Source organism: Crocodylus porosus, unplaced genomic scaffold (genome assembly GCF_001723895.1).
Source record: "Crocodylus porosus isolate Cpor-Errol unplaced genomic scaffold, CroPor_comp1, whole genome shotgun sequence".
In the NCBI taxonomy this organism is placed as follows: Eukaryota; Metazoa; Chordata; order Crocodylia; family Crocodylidae; genus Crocodylus; species Crocodylus porosus.
In genome coordinates, this window is record NW_017728906.1 from 102,305,130 (window position 1) to 102,317,741 (window position 12,612).

The 12,612-nt window shown below is 47.0% G+C and overlaps 1 protein-coding gene across 3 annotated transcripts in view; it reads right to left on the reverse strand.

Annotated features, from left to right (window-relative positions):
• Window positions 1-8,824: 8,824 nt before the first annotated feature.
• The window catches only part of BIVM (basic, immunoglobulin-like variable motif containing), a 29,244-nt gene continuing 25,456 nt past the window's right edge, over window positions 8,825-12,612 (reverse strand). For all 3 annotated transcript variants that reach the window (XM_019529687.1, XM_019529688.1, XM_019529685.1), the window contains 2 exons: window positions 10,072-10,168; window positions 8,825-9,601 (listed from right to left, as the gene is read on the reverse strand). In XM_019529687.1, the coding sequence (XP_019385232.1) occupies window positions 9,323-9,601; window positions 10,072-10,168 (376 nt within the window). In that variant the 3' untranslated portion in view covers window positions 8,825-9,322. The remainder of the gene's footprint in view (window positions 9,602-10,071; window positions 10,169-12,612) is intronic.

Genomic DNA, 12,612 nt, shown 5'->3' on the forward strand with positions numbered 1-12,612 from the left:
GGTCTTTAAGAGGAGGCTTGATGCCTACCTAGCTGGGATCATTTGAGCCCAGTTTTTTCTCCTGCCCAGGCAGGGGGTCGGACTTGAAGATCTACAAGGTCCCTTCTGACCCTACTTCTGTGATTCTATGAATCTGGATAGTGTCGGGGAACAGGGCCCCAAGGTCACGGTGAGCCGGGGTGGCCATCGGGACGAACAGGCGGGATTTCTGGCATGGAGTTTAGAGATGCAGACACGTAGTAGGTACAAACAAGGTGGATTTATTTCACTTACACTTTTGTGGAGCATAGGTACGAGGATCTTCGGTTACAGTATGAACGATTACTGACAACAGAGGGGTCTGTTGGCCCACGAGGTTCGCAATGAGCCCTTTCTTTCTACCACTGGAACTAGTCCAGTGATAGGTGCGGCTACCCGTCGCTAGTCCCAGGGCTGGTCAACAGCTCATAAGTGGGAAACAAACAAACGATAACAAAACTGTAATTCTAGGTAACGCATGACGCCAGACCAATGATGATGGATGATGAAGAATGGTCAAGGAGATAAGCCGAAGTCGAAGCTGGAGGATGATGTAAGCCGAGATGTCAGGTTAGTGGAGTAGGCCAAGCCGTAGTCGATAAAGGAAATTGAAGTCAGTTCAAAGCCGGGTAGGTATTAGCCGAGTCGTAGTCAAAATTGCAGAGACATAATCAAAATCGGAACCGGAGACAAAGCCAAACAAGTCCGTAACCAGGAGATCAATTAAAGTAATTACGCAGGTAAGTCGCTGTGCAAATTTGGAAAGGGAACTGGGAAACTAGGTCCCAATCTCTCTCCTACTAGCAGTCCCTGCCTAGGCAGCCTCTGCGTTCGGATCAAGCAGCTCTCTCTCTCTCTCTCTTCGACACACACCAATAACACTCCTAATGCTCACACAACCCACACCAAAGGTGGGGGTCAGGAACCTTTTAAAGCTATCCCCAGCCAATCAGGATGCTTGACCGCTAGAATCTTCTGGATGGTGACATCATGGTTTTGTGTGACAGCATGTGCGAGTTCGGCCTCTGTCTTGTTACTAGGCATGCGCAGGGTTGGAAAATAGGTCATGGATGACTGACATCCCAGAGGTCACCCAGGGGCACACGCTGGGCACGCTGTGGAACTTTCCATAACTATGAGCTGTCTGCGCATGTCTGGGGACTTAACTCTGGTGTTGCCAGCACTCCTTAAGATTTTGCTCGGACAGATAGATGTGGGCTGTGGGGTCTCCCAGGACTCAGTCCTTGGGCCCGCACTGTTCAACATCTTCATCAGTAAAGCACCTTGTTCAAATTCACGGATGATGCTAAGATGTGGGGAAAAGTGGGCATACTAGAAGGGAGGGACAGGCTGCAAATAGATCTGGACAGGTTACAGGGGTGGGAGGATAAGAACAAGATGGGATTCAATACTGACAAGTGCAAGGTACTGCACCTGGGGAGAAAGAATCAGCAGCTTACCTACAGGCTGGGGAACTCCCTTCTCGTCAGGACAGAGGCAGAAAAGGATCTTGAAGTCAGTATAGACTCCAAGATGAACATGGGCCGCCAATGTGGGGGATGCTGTCAGGAAGGCTAACCGCACCTTGTCGTGCATCCACAGATGCATCACGAGCAGGTCCAAGGAGGTGATCCTCCCCCTCTATGCGACACTGGTCAGGCCGCAGTTGGAGTACTGTGTCCAGTGCTGGGCACCACACTTCAGGAGGGATGTGGACAACATGGAGAGGGTCCAGAGGAGGGCCACTCGCATGATCCAGGGACAGCAGGGCAGACCCTACGAGGAGAGGCTATGAGACCTGAACCTGTTCAGCCTCCACAAGAGAAGGCTGAGAGGGGATCTGGTGGCCATCTATAAACTGGCCAAGGGAGACCAGCAGGTAATGGGAGAGTCCCTGTTCCCCCGAGCACTACTGGGAGTAACAAGGAATAACGGCCATAAATTGACGGAGAATAGATTCAGGCTGGATATCAGGAGGCACTACTTCACTGTCAGGGTGGCTAGGATCTGGAACCAACTTCCTGGCTCCTACCCTGGGGGTCTTCAAATGGAGGCTAGATAGGCACCTTGCTGGGGTCATTTGACCCCAGCATTCTTTCTTGCCATGGCAGAGGGTTGTACTTAATGATCTGCTCAGGTCCCTTCCAACCATGAAACTATGGAAGAATGGCTGCATGTAAATATAGAGATTTTTTTTTTTTTTACCAGCTTTTCAAATTTGCCTCCAGCAGACACCCAGAAACTTGGTAAAGGAACTTAGAAGTGGGTGTTGTAATTTAAAGAAACCTGCTCACTCACTAACAAATGTTAAATTAAAATAAGTTTATTACAGGTTAAAAGGGGAACAATGGTTCTCCCTAAGCAAAACCTTAACTATTAACCTTTAACTGTAGCTCTAAACTGATCACAGTCTTATTCAGTGGCAAACCAACCTGGAGGGCTACCTCTTAGCCCAGCGACTTAGGGAGTGTGACTCAAGGACACTACCACCTGCACTGGCTTAGTACTAAGTTCTGGGTAGGGAGAGCCACCCCAGGGGCTCTGTTGCTTTCTGCTGTGGGGGGTCATAGAATTACAGAATCATAGAGAAGTAGAGCTGGAAGGGACCTCCACAGGTCACCTAGTCCAACCCCCCTGCCTGAAGCAGGATCCTCCCTATCCAAACCATCCCATCTAACCATACAACATAGACCTAACACCTGAACCTGCTACAAGTAAATCGGGGGAACTACAGCAGCCACTGTCCTGCTTTTATTAAATGTTATCAATATATGGTCCAAAGATTCCCGGGTAGAGGGCCACGCCCCCACTACAAACAAAGGGACACGCCCCCCCCAGTCCATATGCCCATCTGACCATGGTAAAATTCCTTCCTGACTCCAAATATGGTGATCCATCTGACCCTGAACAAAAGGCAAGACCCTCCAGCCAGGACCCTCTGACTGTGCTCCTAGCAGAAGGATCAGCACACTCCAGTTCAAGTCCCCAGCCTTAGCTGTAGCAGCACTCAGTGCCTCTGAAGGCTTAAAAACACCCTGACACATGTAGGCATGTATACTTAAATCTTCCCTGACCAACAGCTGTCCAACCTCTTCTCCAGTGATGGAGAGTCCTTAACTTCCCTGGGCATCCATTCATTGCCTCACTACTGTCACAGTGAAGAAGTTTTTCTGCATATCCAATCTAAATTTACTTTGCTGCAACTTCATGCCATTGGTCTGTGTCCTCCTCTCTGCAAAGGTTGCTGCCCTTCCTTCTCCTGGGCTTCTACCATCTATGACAGCCAAAGTAGCAAGGGCCACACAGGCATTGCTTGGGTTCAATGCTAGAAAGTGCTGCTGTGGATGCCACCTCCAGGGATCTCCTAAGCTCCGCTAGGGGTGTCTGTCGCTCCACCAGGGTCTCTACTGCTCCAGTGGGGGTCTTTGCCACTCCGCCACACTGCTGGGGGCCGCCACTGCTCCGCATGGTGCCAGGGTATCTCTGCTGCTCCATGCTGCTGGAGGGTCTCTACCACTTGGCCAGGGAGGGGGGGTGGTTTCTGCTGCACCTCCAGACCACCAGGGGTCTCCGTTGCTCTATGCCTAGGGTCTCTATGCCACTCCACCATGCCATTATGGGTATCCATCTCTTTTTCTGTCCTGCCAGGTGTTTCTGCTTGTCCTCTTTAGGTTGCCATGGAACCTTAGCTCTTATAGGTCCTACTCCGCATCAGTGGTAGGCTCTGGGATTTTTTCAGCTGTTTTTACCATTTACTCATTTCTCGGCCTCTTGAAGGCTTAGATCATAGTATCATGTAGACCTACTAGAGAGCACTTTATTCAAAAGCACTTTTAATCTGAAGAGTTCATTGAAAACATCCAGGGAGTGTCTGGAATCTTTTCCTTTTGCCCACACCTGTGTTTTTCATCAAACACCGACCTGGGTTTGACCTATGGCCACCCCGACCTGGGTTGAAGAGCCCAGTCAACCCTACCATGGAGTGGATTTTGGTGCCACAATTTTTTGGAAGCATTTACTGCATGAGGGATAAGTCTAATATCCCCCTCTAAGGTGCTCTTCTGCAAAAGGCCATTGGCACCCTATAGGTTGCCAGGTTATTTAACCACCATCCAGCACTTAGCATTAACAGTCATAGGTAGTACCTTCTACGGTAGGTTATGGTAGCAGGCAAACACAACCTGAGCTGCATTAGCACCAGAATAATGTTTTTAATTCCCTGGGAGTGAGACTTTGGTATGTATTTAAGTGTCCTTGTGTATCCTTGCAGATGTCCTTATTGTTTCTAAGACATTCATACAGCAGCAATGTGGTTTGGTACACTTTCCTTCTGAAGAGCTTTGGAGAACTCTTCTTCAGTTGTTGGTGTATGTCCACATCCTACCTTTTCTAATTCTGAAAGTCTATCATAGTAACACCAGCTCTCAGTCCCACAGTTTGTAGAAATATACAAAATGCTCACTAATAATGTGTTACCGCAACTACTCTGTACCTACAATGACAAAACCTTTGTTTTAGTGAACTCTGATAAATTTGCATGCCTCATGTTTTTTGTTGAACTAATTGGGACTGGTAACATGTTTTAACTAGCACCATACCATCTACTTAAATACATAAGACCTAAAGGCAAGATACTAGAAAGAGATTAAGGGGGCAAGGGAACAGGATACTACCATCTCTGAAAAGCCAGTGAGCGTCATTTGAGAAGGTATGGTTTGGTAATTTTATATATAGGTATGCATATAGTTTTATTTCAGTTTACTTAATATATTCACACCCTTCTTCAAGCATAGGAAGTCTCTGATGATCTGAGACTACAAAGAATAAGAGAAGCTAAAAGTGAGACAAGGATGTCAGTAAGAATGTAATTAGGTAGAAATAAGGAAAACAAAAGGTAAAACAGGGAAAAGAGGAGGAGGGAAGCAAGGGGGAAAAATGCCAAAGTGAGTAAAGGAGAAAAAGGATGAGGGGGAAAAGAAAAGTGTAAAAAGTTTTACCTAACCTTTTACACTTCTCATTTTCTTCCCCCTCCCCTCCTTTTCTACCCTTTGTCTTCCTAATTTCCACTGTTTTCCTTCTTCACAGACAGCCTCTTTTCTACCTTGAATTACTACCACTGTAGAGTCTTCCCTTACTCACCTTTGGCTTTTTTTCCCCCCCAGCTTCTTTCCCCCTTCCCTGCTTTATCATTTGTTTTCCTAATTGCCAACCAAAAAATGCACCACACTACCCAGATATAATTGAAAGATGTTTTTATCAGGCAGGACACCACAGTTAGTGATGAATGATGTCCCCCAGGTTTACAGATTTGGAAAAATCTGGCCCTGGGAGAGACCCTGGTGGCACAGAGCAAGGTGACCCAACATGTATTTCTACCTGTCATCCCAGCCCAAAATCACGTTACTTATTCTAGCCCATATACTTAATACAGTGGGCATGGAGGTCTATCAGTCAGCAGCCTGTCACAACCAAACCTTGCATTGAGCTGGGCAAGGCTCTAGTCAGGCAATGGTGTGGGGTGGCCCAAAAAGGATTTCCAGCCATAAACCCAAGTCCAATATAATTATTCGAGCCAATATAATTAATACAGTGGGCATAGAGGGCTATCAGTTGGCAGCCTGGCATGTACAAATCACACTTTGGGCCAGGCAAAACCATGGCCAGAGATTTCCGGGAGACTCCCCACAGTGCCACAGAGGCATGGTGTGGGGTGGCCCAAGAAAGATTTCTAGCTGTAATTCCAGCCCAAAAGCCAGTTCCTTATTCAAACCCATTTACTCAGTAGTGTGCACGGAGGGCTGTTAGTTGGATGCCTGGCATGCACAAACTGTGCTTTGGGTCAGGCAAGACTCTGGTCAGGGATGTCCAGGAGAGTCCTGCGGTGGCACGGAGGCATGGTGTGGACTGGTCCATATAAACCCAAATCCACATTTTTCCATGATTTAAGTGAAATACCATTTTATATATATATATTAGTGGTCCATATATACAGGGTCTTCATGAAGTCCTTGTGCACTTTTAAACTTTAATAATTTAGCCTATACACAAGGACTTACTTTTTTTAACCAAAATTGGGGATTTTTTTAAAAGCAGAGAAAACCAGGATCCCTGCTCATCAGACATGTCCAGGACAGTCCCTCAGTGGCACAGTGGGCAGTTGTCAATTGGCAGTGTGACATACTCAAATCATGCTTTAGGCCAGGCAAGACCCTGGTCAGGGATGTCTGGGAGAGTCCCCTAGTGACAGAGTGTGGCAGGGGTGCCACTTTCGGAGCCTCTCCAGACACGTGACTCCGCCCCCCTGTAATGGGCCGCCCACCCGCCTACTCTTGCCTGCCACACCTTGATCTTATTTATAAATGATGGATAATTGGAATTAGTGGGAGGCTGCCCATTCATGTGCGCCCCGATGACGGGGGGCGCTATCTGCGGCTCCTTTTCCTCCCCTGCACCGCAGCCCAAGCCTCGCCGATGGTGCTGGTGTAATCTGCCCTGGGCCATGTTATTATGCCACGGCCCATTGTCTATCTTTGGGGTCCTTTGCCACCTCTTCTCCCTCTTGGAGCTCCTCATCACCCCTTCTCACCCTGAGCTCCTCACTACCCCCTTAACTCCAGGGCTCCTCACTGCCCCCTGGCTCCGGGGCTCTTTGTCACCTCTGGGGCCTCTCGCCCCCTCTGGGCTTCCTGCCCTCTCTGGGCCTGTACTGCACTTCCCGCACTTCTTGCTCCCTCTGAGGCCTGTCATGCTTTTCGCGTTTGTGCTGCGCTTCCCACGTTCCCTCGCCCTCTCAGGGCCTATGCCGTGCTTCCCGCGCTGCGATGTGCCTCTTGCACTCGGGGCCCAGGTGGCCTGTAGCCATGCCCGGCCCTCTGACCCTTCCTCTGGGTTGTGCGCCCTACTGGGCAACCGTCCTTGCGGGCTGGGGTCCCAACCCCCCACGCCGAGCGCTTCTCCGGTGCTCTTTCGCCGTGCCACCCTGACACCACTCGCTGTGCCCCTAATGGGCACCAGGAACCCCCAGATTATTGGGGAGCTCCTGTGAGGCCTCCTCACACCCCTACAGCCTCACCCGGTCCTCCGGTATAACTATAACTAAACCATGAGCCAAACGGCTATAACACAAACACAAGAAGCCTCTTGGCTTGTAACCCAAAGTCCGCACTCACTCAGCTCTTCACCAGACCCCATCTCATCATGCGGCCAGTCAGGGCAGCCAGGTTGTAACCCTGGACTCTGTCTGATCAGCTCTCCCGCCGAGCTCCTGCGGCTGCCAGGGGGGAACTAGCTCTGGCCTTGGCCTTCTCTGTTTATAAAGGCCAGGCCCTGCCCCCTGGTGGTCAGCTGACCCACTCTGTTACCATGGTAACTCTCACCTGCTGCCCTGCTGAGTGGCAGCTTAGTCCATTCACTACCATTCAGTAGCAGGCACCCTCGTGCCCTGCTATACAGAGGTATATGTGGGGGTGGCTCAAAAAGGATTTGTGTCTGTAATCCCAGCCTATATACTTAGTACAGTGGAAATGGGGGGCTATCAACTGGTAGCCTGGCACAACGAAGCCACACGTTGGGCCGGGCGTGACTCTGGTTAGGGAGCTCCAGCATGGTGGAGTATGGATGGCCCAAAAAGGATTTCCAGCCATAACCCCATGCCAAAAGTGAGTTCCTTATTTGAGCCCTTTTACTTAGTACAGTGGCCAGGGAAGTCTGTCAGCTGGCAGCCTGGCATACACAAATCATGCTTTGGCCCAGGCAGGGATGTTCAGAAGAGTGCCTCAGTGGCACAGAGGCATAGTGTGGGGTGGCCCAAAAAGGATTTGCAGCCATAATCCCAATCCAAAAGCCAGTTCCTTATTCAAGTCCATATAATTAGTACAGTGGGCATGGAGTGGGGAGGGGCTGTCAGTTAGCAGCCTGGCACAGCAAAACCACGCTTTGGGCTGGGTTGGACTGTGCTCAGGTTTCTTTGGGACAGTTCCCTGGTGGCATTGACATGAAGTCTGGGGTGGCCCACAAAGTGTTTTGCCCCATAATCCCCCATCCTTATCTAATCCTCATTTAGGGCTCTGTACTTGATTCAGGATATTATTTTGCATGTTAATTAGCAGGCATCCTGGTTTTCTCTGAAAAATAAATCCTCAATTTTCATATTTAAAAAAAGTAATCCAAAATCCACATTTTCCCCATGATTAAAATGAAACACCACTACATACATACCTATATATTAGCGGCGTTTCATTTTAGTCATGGAAAAATATGGATTTTGGATTATTTTTTTTTAATCTGAAAATTGGGGATCTTTATCAGAGAAAACCTGGATCCCTGTTAATTAGTAAATATACATAGCTAATGAAGTTCTCTCTAAACTTAGACTGTGTAATTAATGAATAACAAAGTTTTTACTGGGTATCAATTAACTTTGAAAAAGCAACCGGGAGCTGGGAATAAGGAAACAACTTCAGCCTCATGCCAGACTATACTGTTCAGCATTCAACAGCATGGGCTCTTTTTTGTAATTACAGCGCAACAAAGACATCTTGAAAAGCAATGTAAGGGGAGAAAATTGCCAAAAGAACAGTGCTTGGCTTATTTGGTTAGTGGCCAATCTAACTTCATTTTTACTGAGAAAGCCCATATAAAATGAAGTTAATGTAATGCTCTGAAAAGAGACTGGGAGTAAGGAGCCCACAAAGCAGACTGCTTGGGAGTAACGATACAATGCTAGTACAAGCCCATCTTACCTTTGTGTGAAACTAGGGTTATTTTAAGTGATGCTGATGCTGCACTGGGAACTAGACTGAGATCATTTCATAAGTCTGAAAAGCTTTATAGTTTTTTACTTGGGCAACGGCAACCTTAAAATAAAAATGTTAAACAAGATGGCAATGTTTACTTTTTACCCTTCAAGAATATATAGAATAATCATGTTGAAAAATCTTAAATAAGATCTCATGCTTTGAGTATTACATGTTCTTTTCAATGATGTCTCTTTACATAAACTGCTTTGCCCCAATTTGCTTTTGTTTTCATTGTCCCAAATATACAATTCTTGAAAAAAAATTACTGATTGATTTTGCTTATTACATTTACTTTGATTATAAAAGTACAATAATCTGTGCTTATCTTAGTTTACATCTGATCTCACCCAGTGCCACTGTAATACAAGCATATACATCAAATAATCATGAGACTGCCATTTGTACCATGATTTCTATACTTATGTATTCTAGGATTAATAAATCCCCTACTATGTCTAGATTAAAATTAACTTTAGAACAAGACATTTGATATACTAAAGTTAATTTTAATCATTCCCATCATAATCTGTATAGCTCTGATATCCACTGTTCCTCCTGTCACGAAGATTAGACTTCTTCCACATAGATTCCTGATGGAAACCAGCACTAAAAGATCTGCCCAGACGTCCGTGCTGTTTCTTGGAGATATTGTCTTCACTCTCAGATTTGGCAATTACTTGTCCTTGCCTATCTTGTCTAGCATTTCCAAACTGAAAGTTCCAAGGACCAAATCTTTGCCAGTTAAGTCTCTGAAACGCAATGATGCAATGAAGATTTCCTCCTACCTAATAAAAACAAACAAAAAAAGAGGTCTTCATAAAAAGGTGTGCAGAGAAGTTTTTCAACGGTTACTTGTGGTAGCATTACCTATGAAGAACTTTTGAATATCTGTCTAAGAAACCAAAACTACCTCTCTTACCCATTCCGCCCTATTTCAAGTCGCCACGCTTCAAAAGACTCTTCCTAAAAAGCAAATCTTCTCAGCGATGTGGTTCTCCCTTAGAAAACTACACAGATTTGGAACTTTCCATCATATCATATACTACCACCTCTTATATAACGATAGCCAGGCATATCATAGGTTGTGAAAACAGAACTAAACTGCTGTGTTTGGCAACATCTTTAACAGCAGTTATATCACTCAGATGTCTTCACCCGAGCAAGTTAAAGCCTCTCAAGCTATATATTTTTTCCCAGGAAATTTATCTACTGAGAAAACTTTCCTCATCTAACAAACTGACCATAACAAACTTGCCTTCTTTGTCTTTCGATGCTGAAGTCCCCTCTCCAGGTGCCGAATATCCAGGTAGTCTGGATTTTGAGTGTTTAGGTCAGTGACAATATCTGCCCACCTAAAGAAGAAGATTTATTATCAAAAATCTTCTACACCAGTAGAATTCAAGCTACAGATACATAATTTAATTCTATGCTTTTAAATGTGCTCTACAAATTTGCAATTTTAATTGTAATGGCACTATTCTTTTTTCCAAACTACATGTATACAACATTGTCTACATTTACATTACAGTACTTCCTGTATTATTCGTTCCTGTTCTTAGTTACAACCACTCTCTCTCTTAACCTAGCATTTATAGCTGGCTCCTCACAATCCTAAATACACCCTAGTTCTCTCATAGCTTCCACAGCCAATTGGCTTGAGTCCTTCTAGCAGTCAACTCTGCCAATCCAAGATATCCCTTGCCTGCTCAGAGCCTCTCCACAACTCTTAGTTTTTTTTCCCAGTCCAACCAAAAACATCCATTCCTTTAATCTGCAGGATAAAAGGACTAACTTCTTCACTATTAGAGAAGTGATACAATGAAAGACACTGCTCAAGAAAGTTGTGGATTGTCCATCACTAGAGATCACAAGAAGAGGTTGAACTGGCCTTGGTCAGGGATGACGTAGGCACAGCTATGACTGTGTTCTACCATGGGTATTTCCCATATTGCTGGGTTTTCTGGTTGCCACATGAGGCAAAAAGGGAACAGAACCCCAGGGCCACTGGTCGCCCTGCTTTATCCATGGTAGGTTAGTGTTATGTCTTGTGTTATGTCGAGGTTGACTCTGTAAATAATGGATTTGTATAAAATGGTTTAGATAGGGATGATCCTGCTGGGGGGGAGGGGGCATGGGTAGAAAGGTTGGTCTACTCTAGATGACCTCTCAAGGCCCCTTCCAGCCCTGCTTCTCTAGGGCTCTAATCCCACATTGGAAACCCTCCGATTAATTATTGGTTGAACTGAAAGTACAGAATCTTAAGCAATAGGGAGCACACATATAAGCCAAAACAGTGTAACAGAAGCCATACCCTGGGACTCTTCCCTGTGCTATCTTAAGCCTCTGTCACAAGAGGCTTAAGGCAGAAGCTGAGGAAGCACATGGTTCAGCACATCAGTCACACTCGTGAAAGTGACCTTTTGTGGGGCTTAGTTTTATTAACCTTGAACGACCAACATTCTTTACTGCTGATAGTCTTGTCACATTGGCTAAAATATTCTAAATATTAGATAGAAGGTCTGACAGATTATGAGTTTAGTTGTAACATTTCTAGTTTAAGTGTGTTCATGTTGTAAAAATGTTCCATGCCTCGGTTCCTTGAGGAAAATTGGGAGGGGCGAAACAGAAATAAGAGTTAAGGGACACTGAAGCTAAAGCTACCTGGCCTATGTGACGGAATACCCCTCAGACACAGATTAACACTGTGACAAGGTGGTGACACCAAACAGGTCTCCAGGGAAGCTGAGAAAGATAAGTATCCCGATGGAAGGAAGGAACAGAATAAAAATAGGATCTGGCCTAGAAAATTAAGATTCTGAAGCAAGTCAGAAGTAGAGAACAGCTGAGCGAACTGCAGGGTGCTCAGATCTATGCAGAATGGACTGGAGACAGAGAAACTACTTCACTCTTTGGAGGGGGCAGGATTGTCTTATCGTGTTGGCTTTGTTGCTGCTTGGCACTTAGTGTGTATTCCAATCCCCTTTGAACAGGTAGGGCGCATCCAGATAAGCGTGCACGTGCCTCTTGCCCTGTCTCAAACCCCTTTGAGACGGGACAAAGAGGCATGTGTGGGAATGAGAAAATTAGACCCCTGGATATCCAGGGGTCTAAAAAACCCAAATTTTAAAAGAGGGGAGGAAACCAGAGGCTGGGTCCTCCAGCGAGATGCTCTGGCTGCCAGAGCGTCTCCATGGTTGGCCCCTCGCCCTGGTGCCGAAGCAGCATGCTTCAGCACCAGGACTCCAGAGCCAGTGAGTAAGGGGCTGGGGGGGCTGGAGGAGGGAATTATGGGAGGGACACCTGCCGGCCCCCTCAGCCCCTGCTCCCTGCCCCCCCACCCCAGCATGCTCACTTAAAAAAAACCAACCAACCAACCAAAAACTCCTGGCACTTACGAGCAGCTCCAGCTGCAGTCAGGATCACTTGGGGCCCCGCCTGCACAACAGGGGGCAGAGGTACTGCCCCAGCAGCCCCAGCCCAGGCCCTCCTGCCCTGTGCTGCCTGGGAGGGCTCTGCCAGGAGGCCCTGGAGGGCCCCCCCCTCTGCTCCTGGGGTAAGTAGAGGCTTTTTTTTGGGGGGGGGGAGAGGGAGGGTTAAAGTGCTGGTGCCTACGGTTGGGGAAGCAGCCATCAGGGTCTGGGGGTGCAAGTGCGGGATGGGGCCAGGCACGGCAGCCTTTGGGGGGTTTGGGAATGCGGAGTGTGGGGATGGGTGGGGCAGCCATTGTGGGGGCTGCAGGCAGCTGACGGATGGGGCCTGGTGGGGCAGCAAACTGGGGGGCTGGGGTGTGGCATAT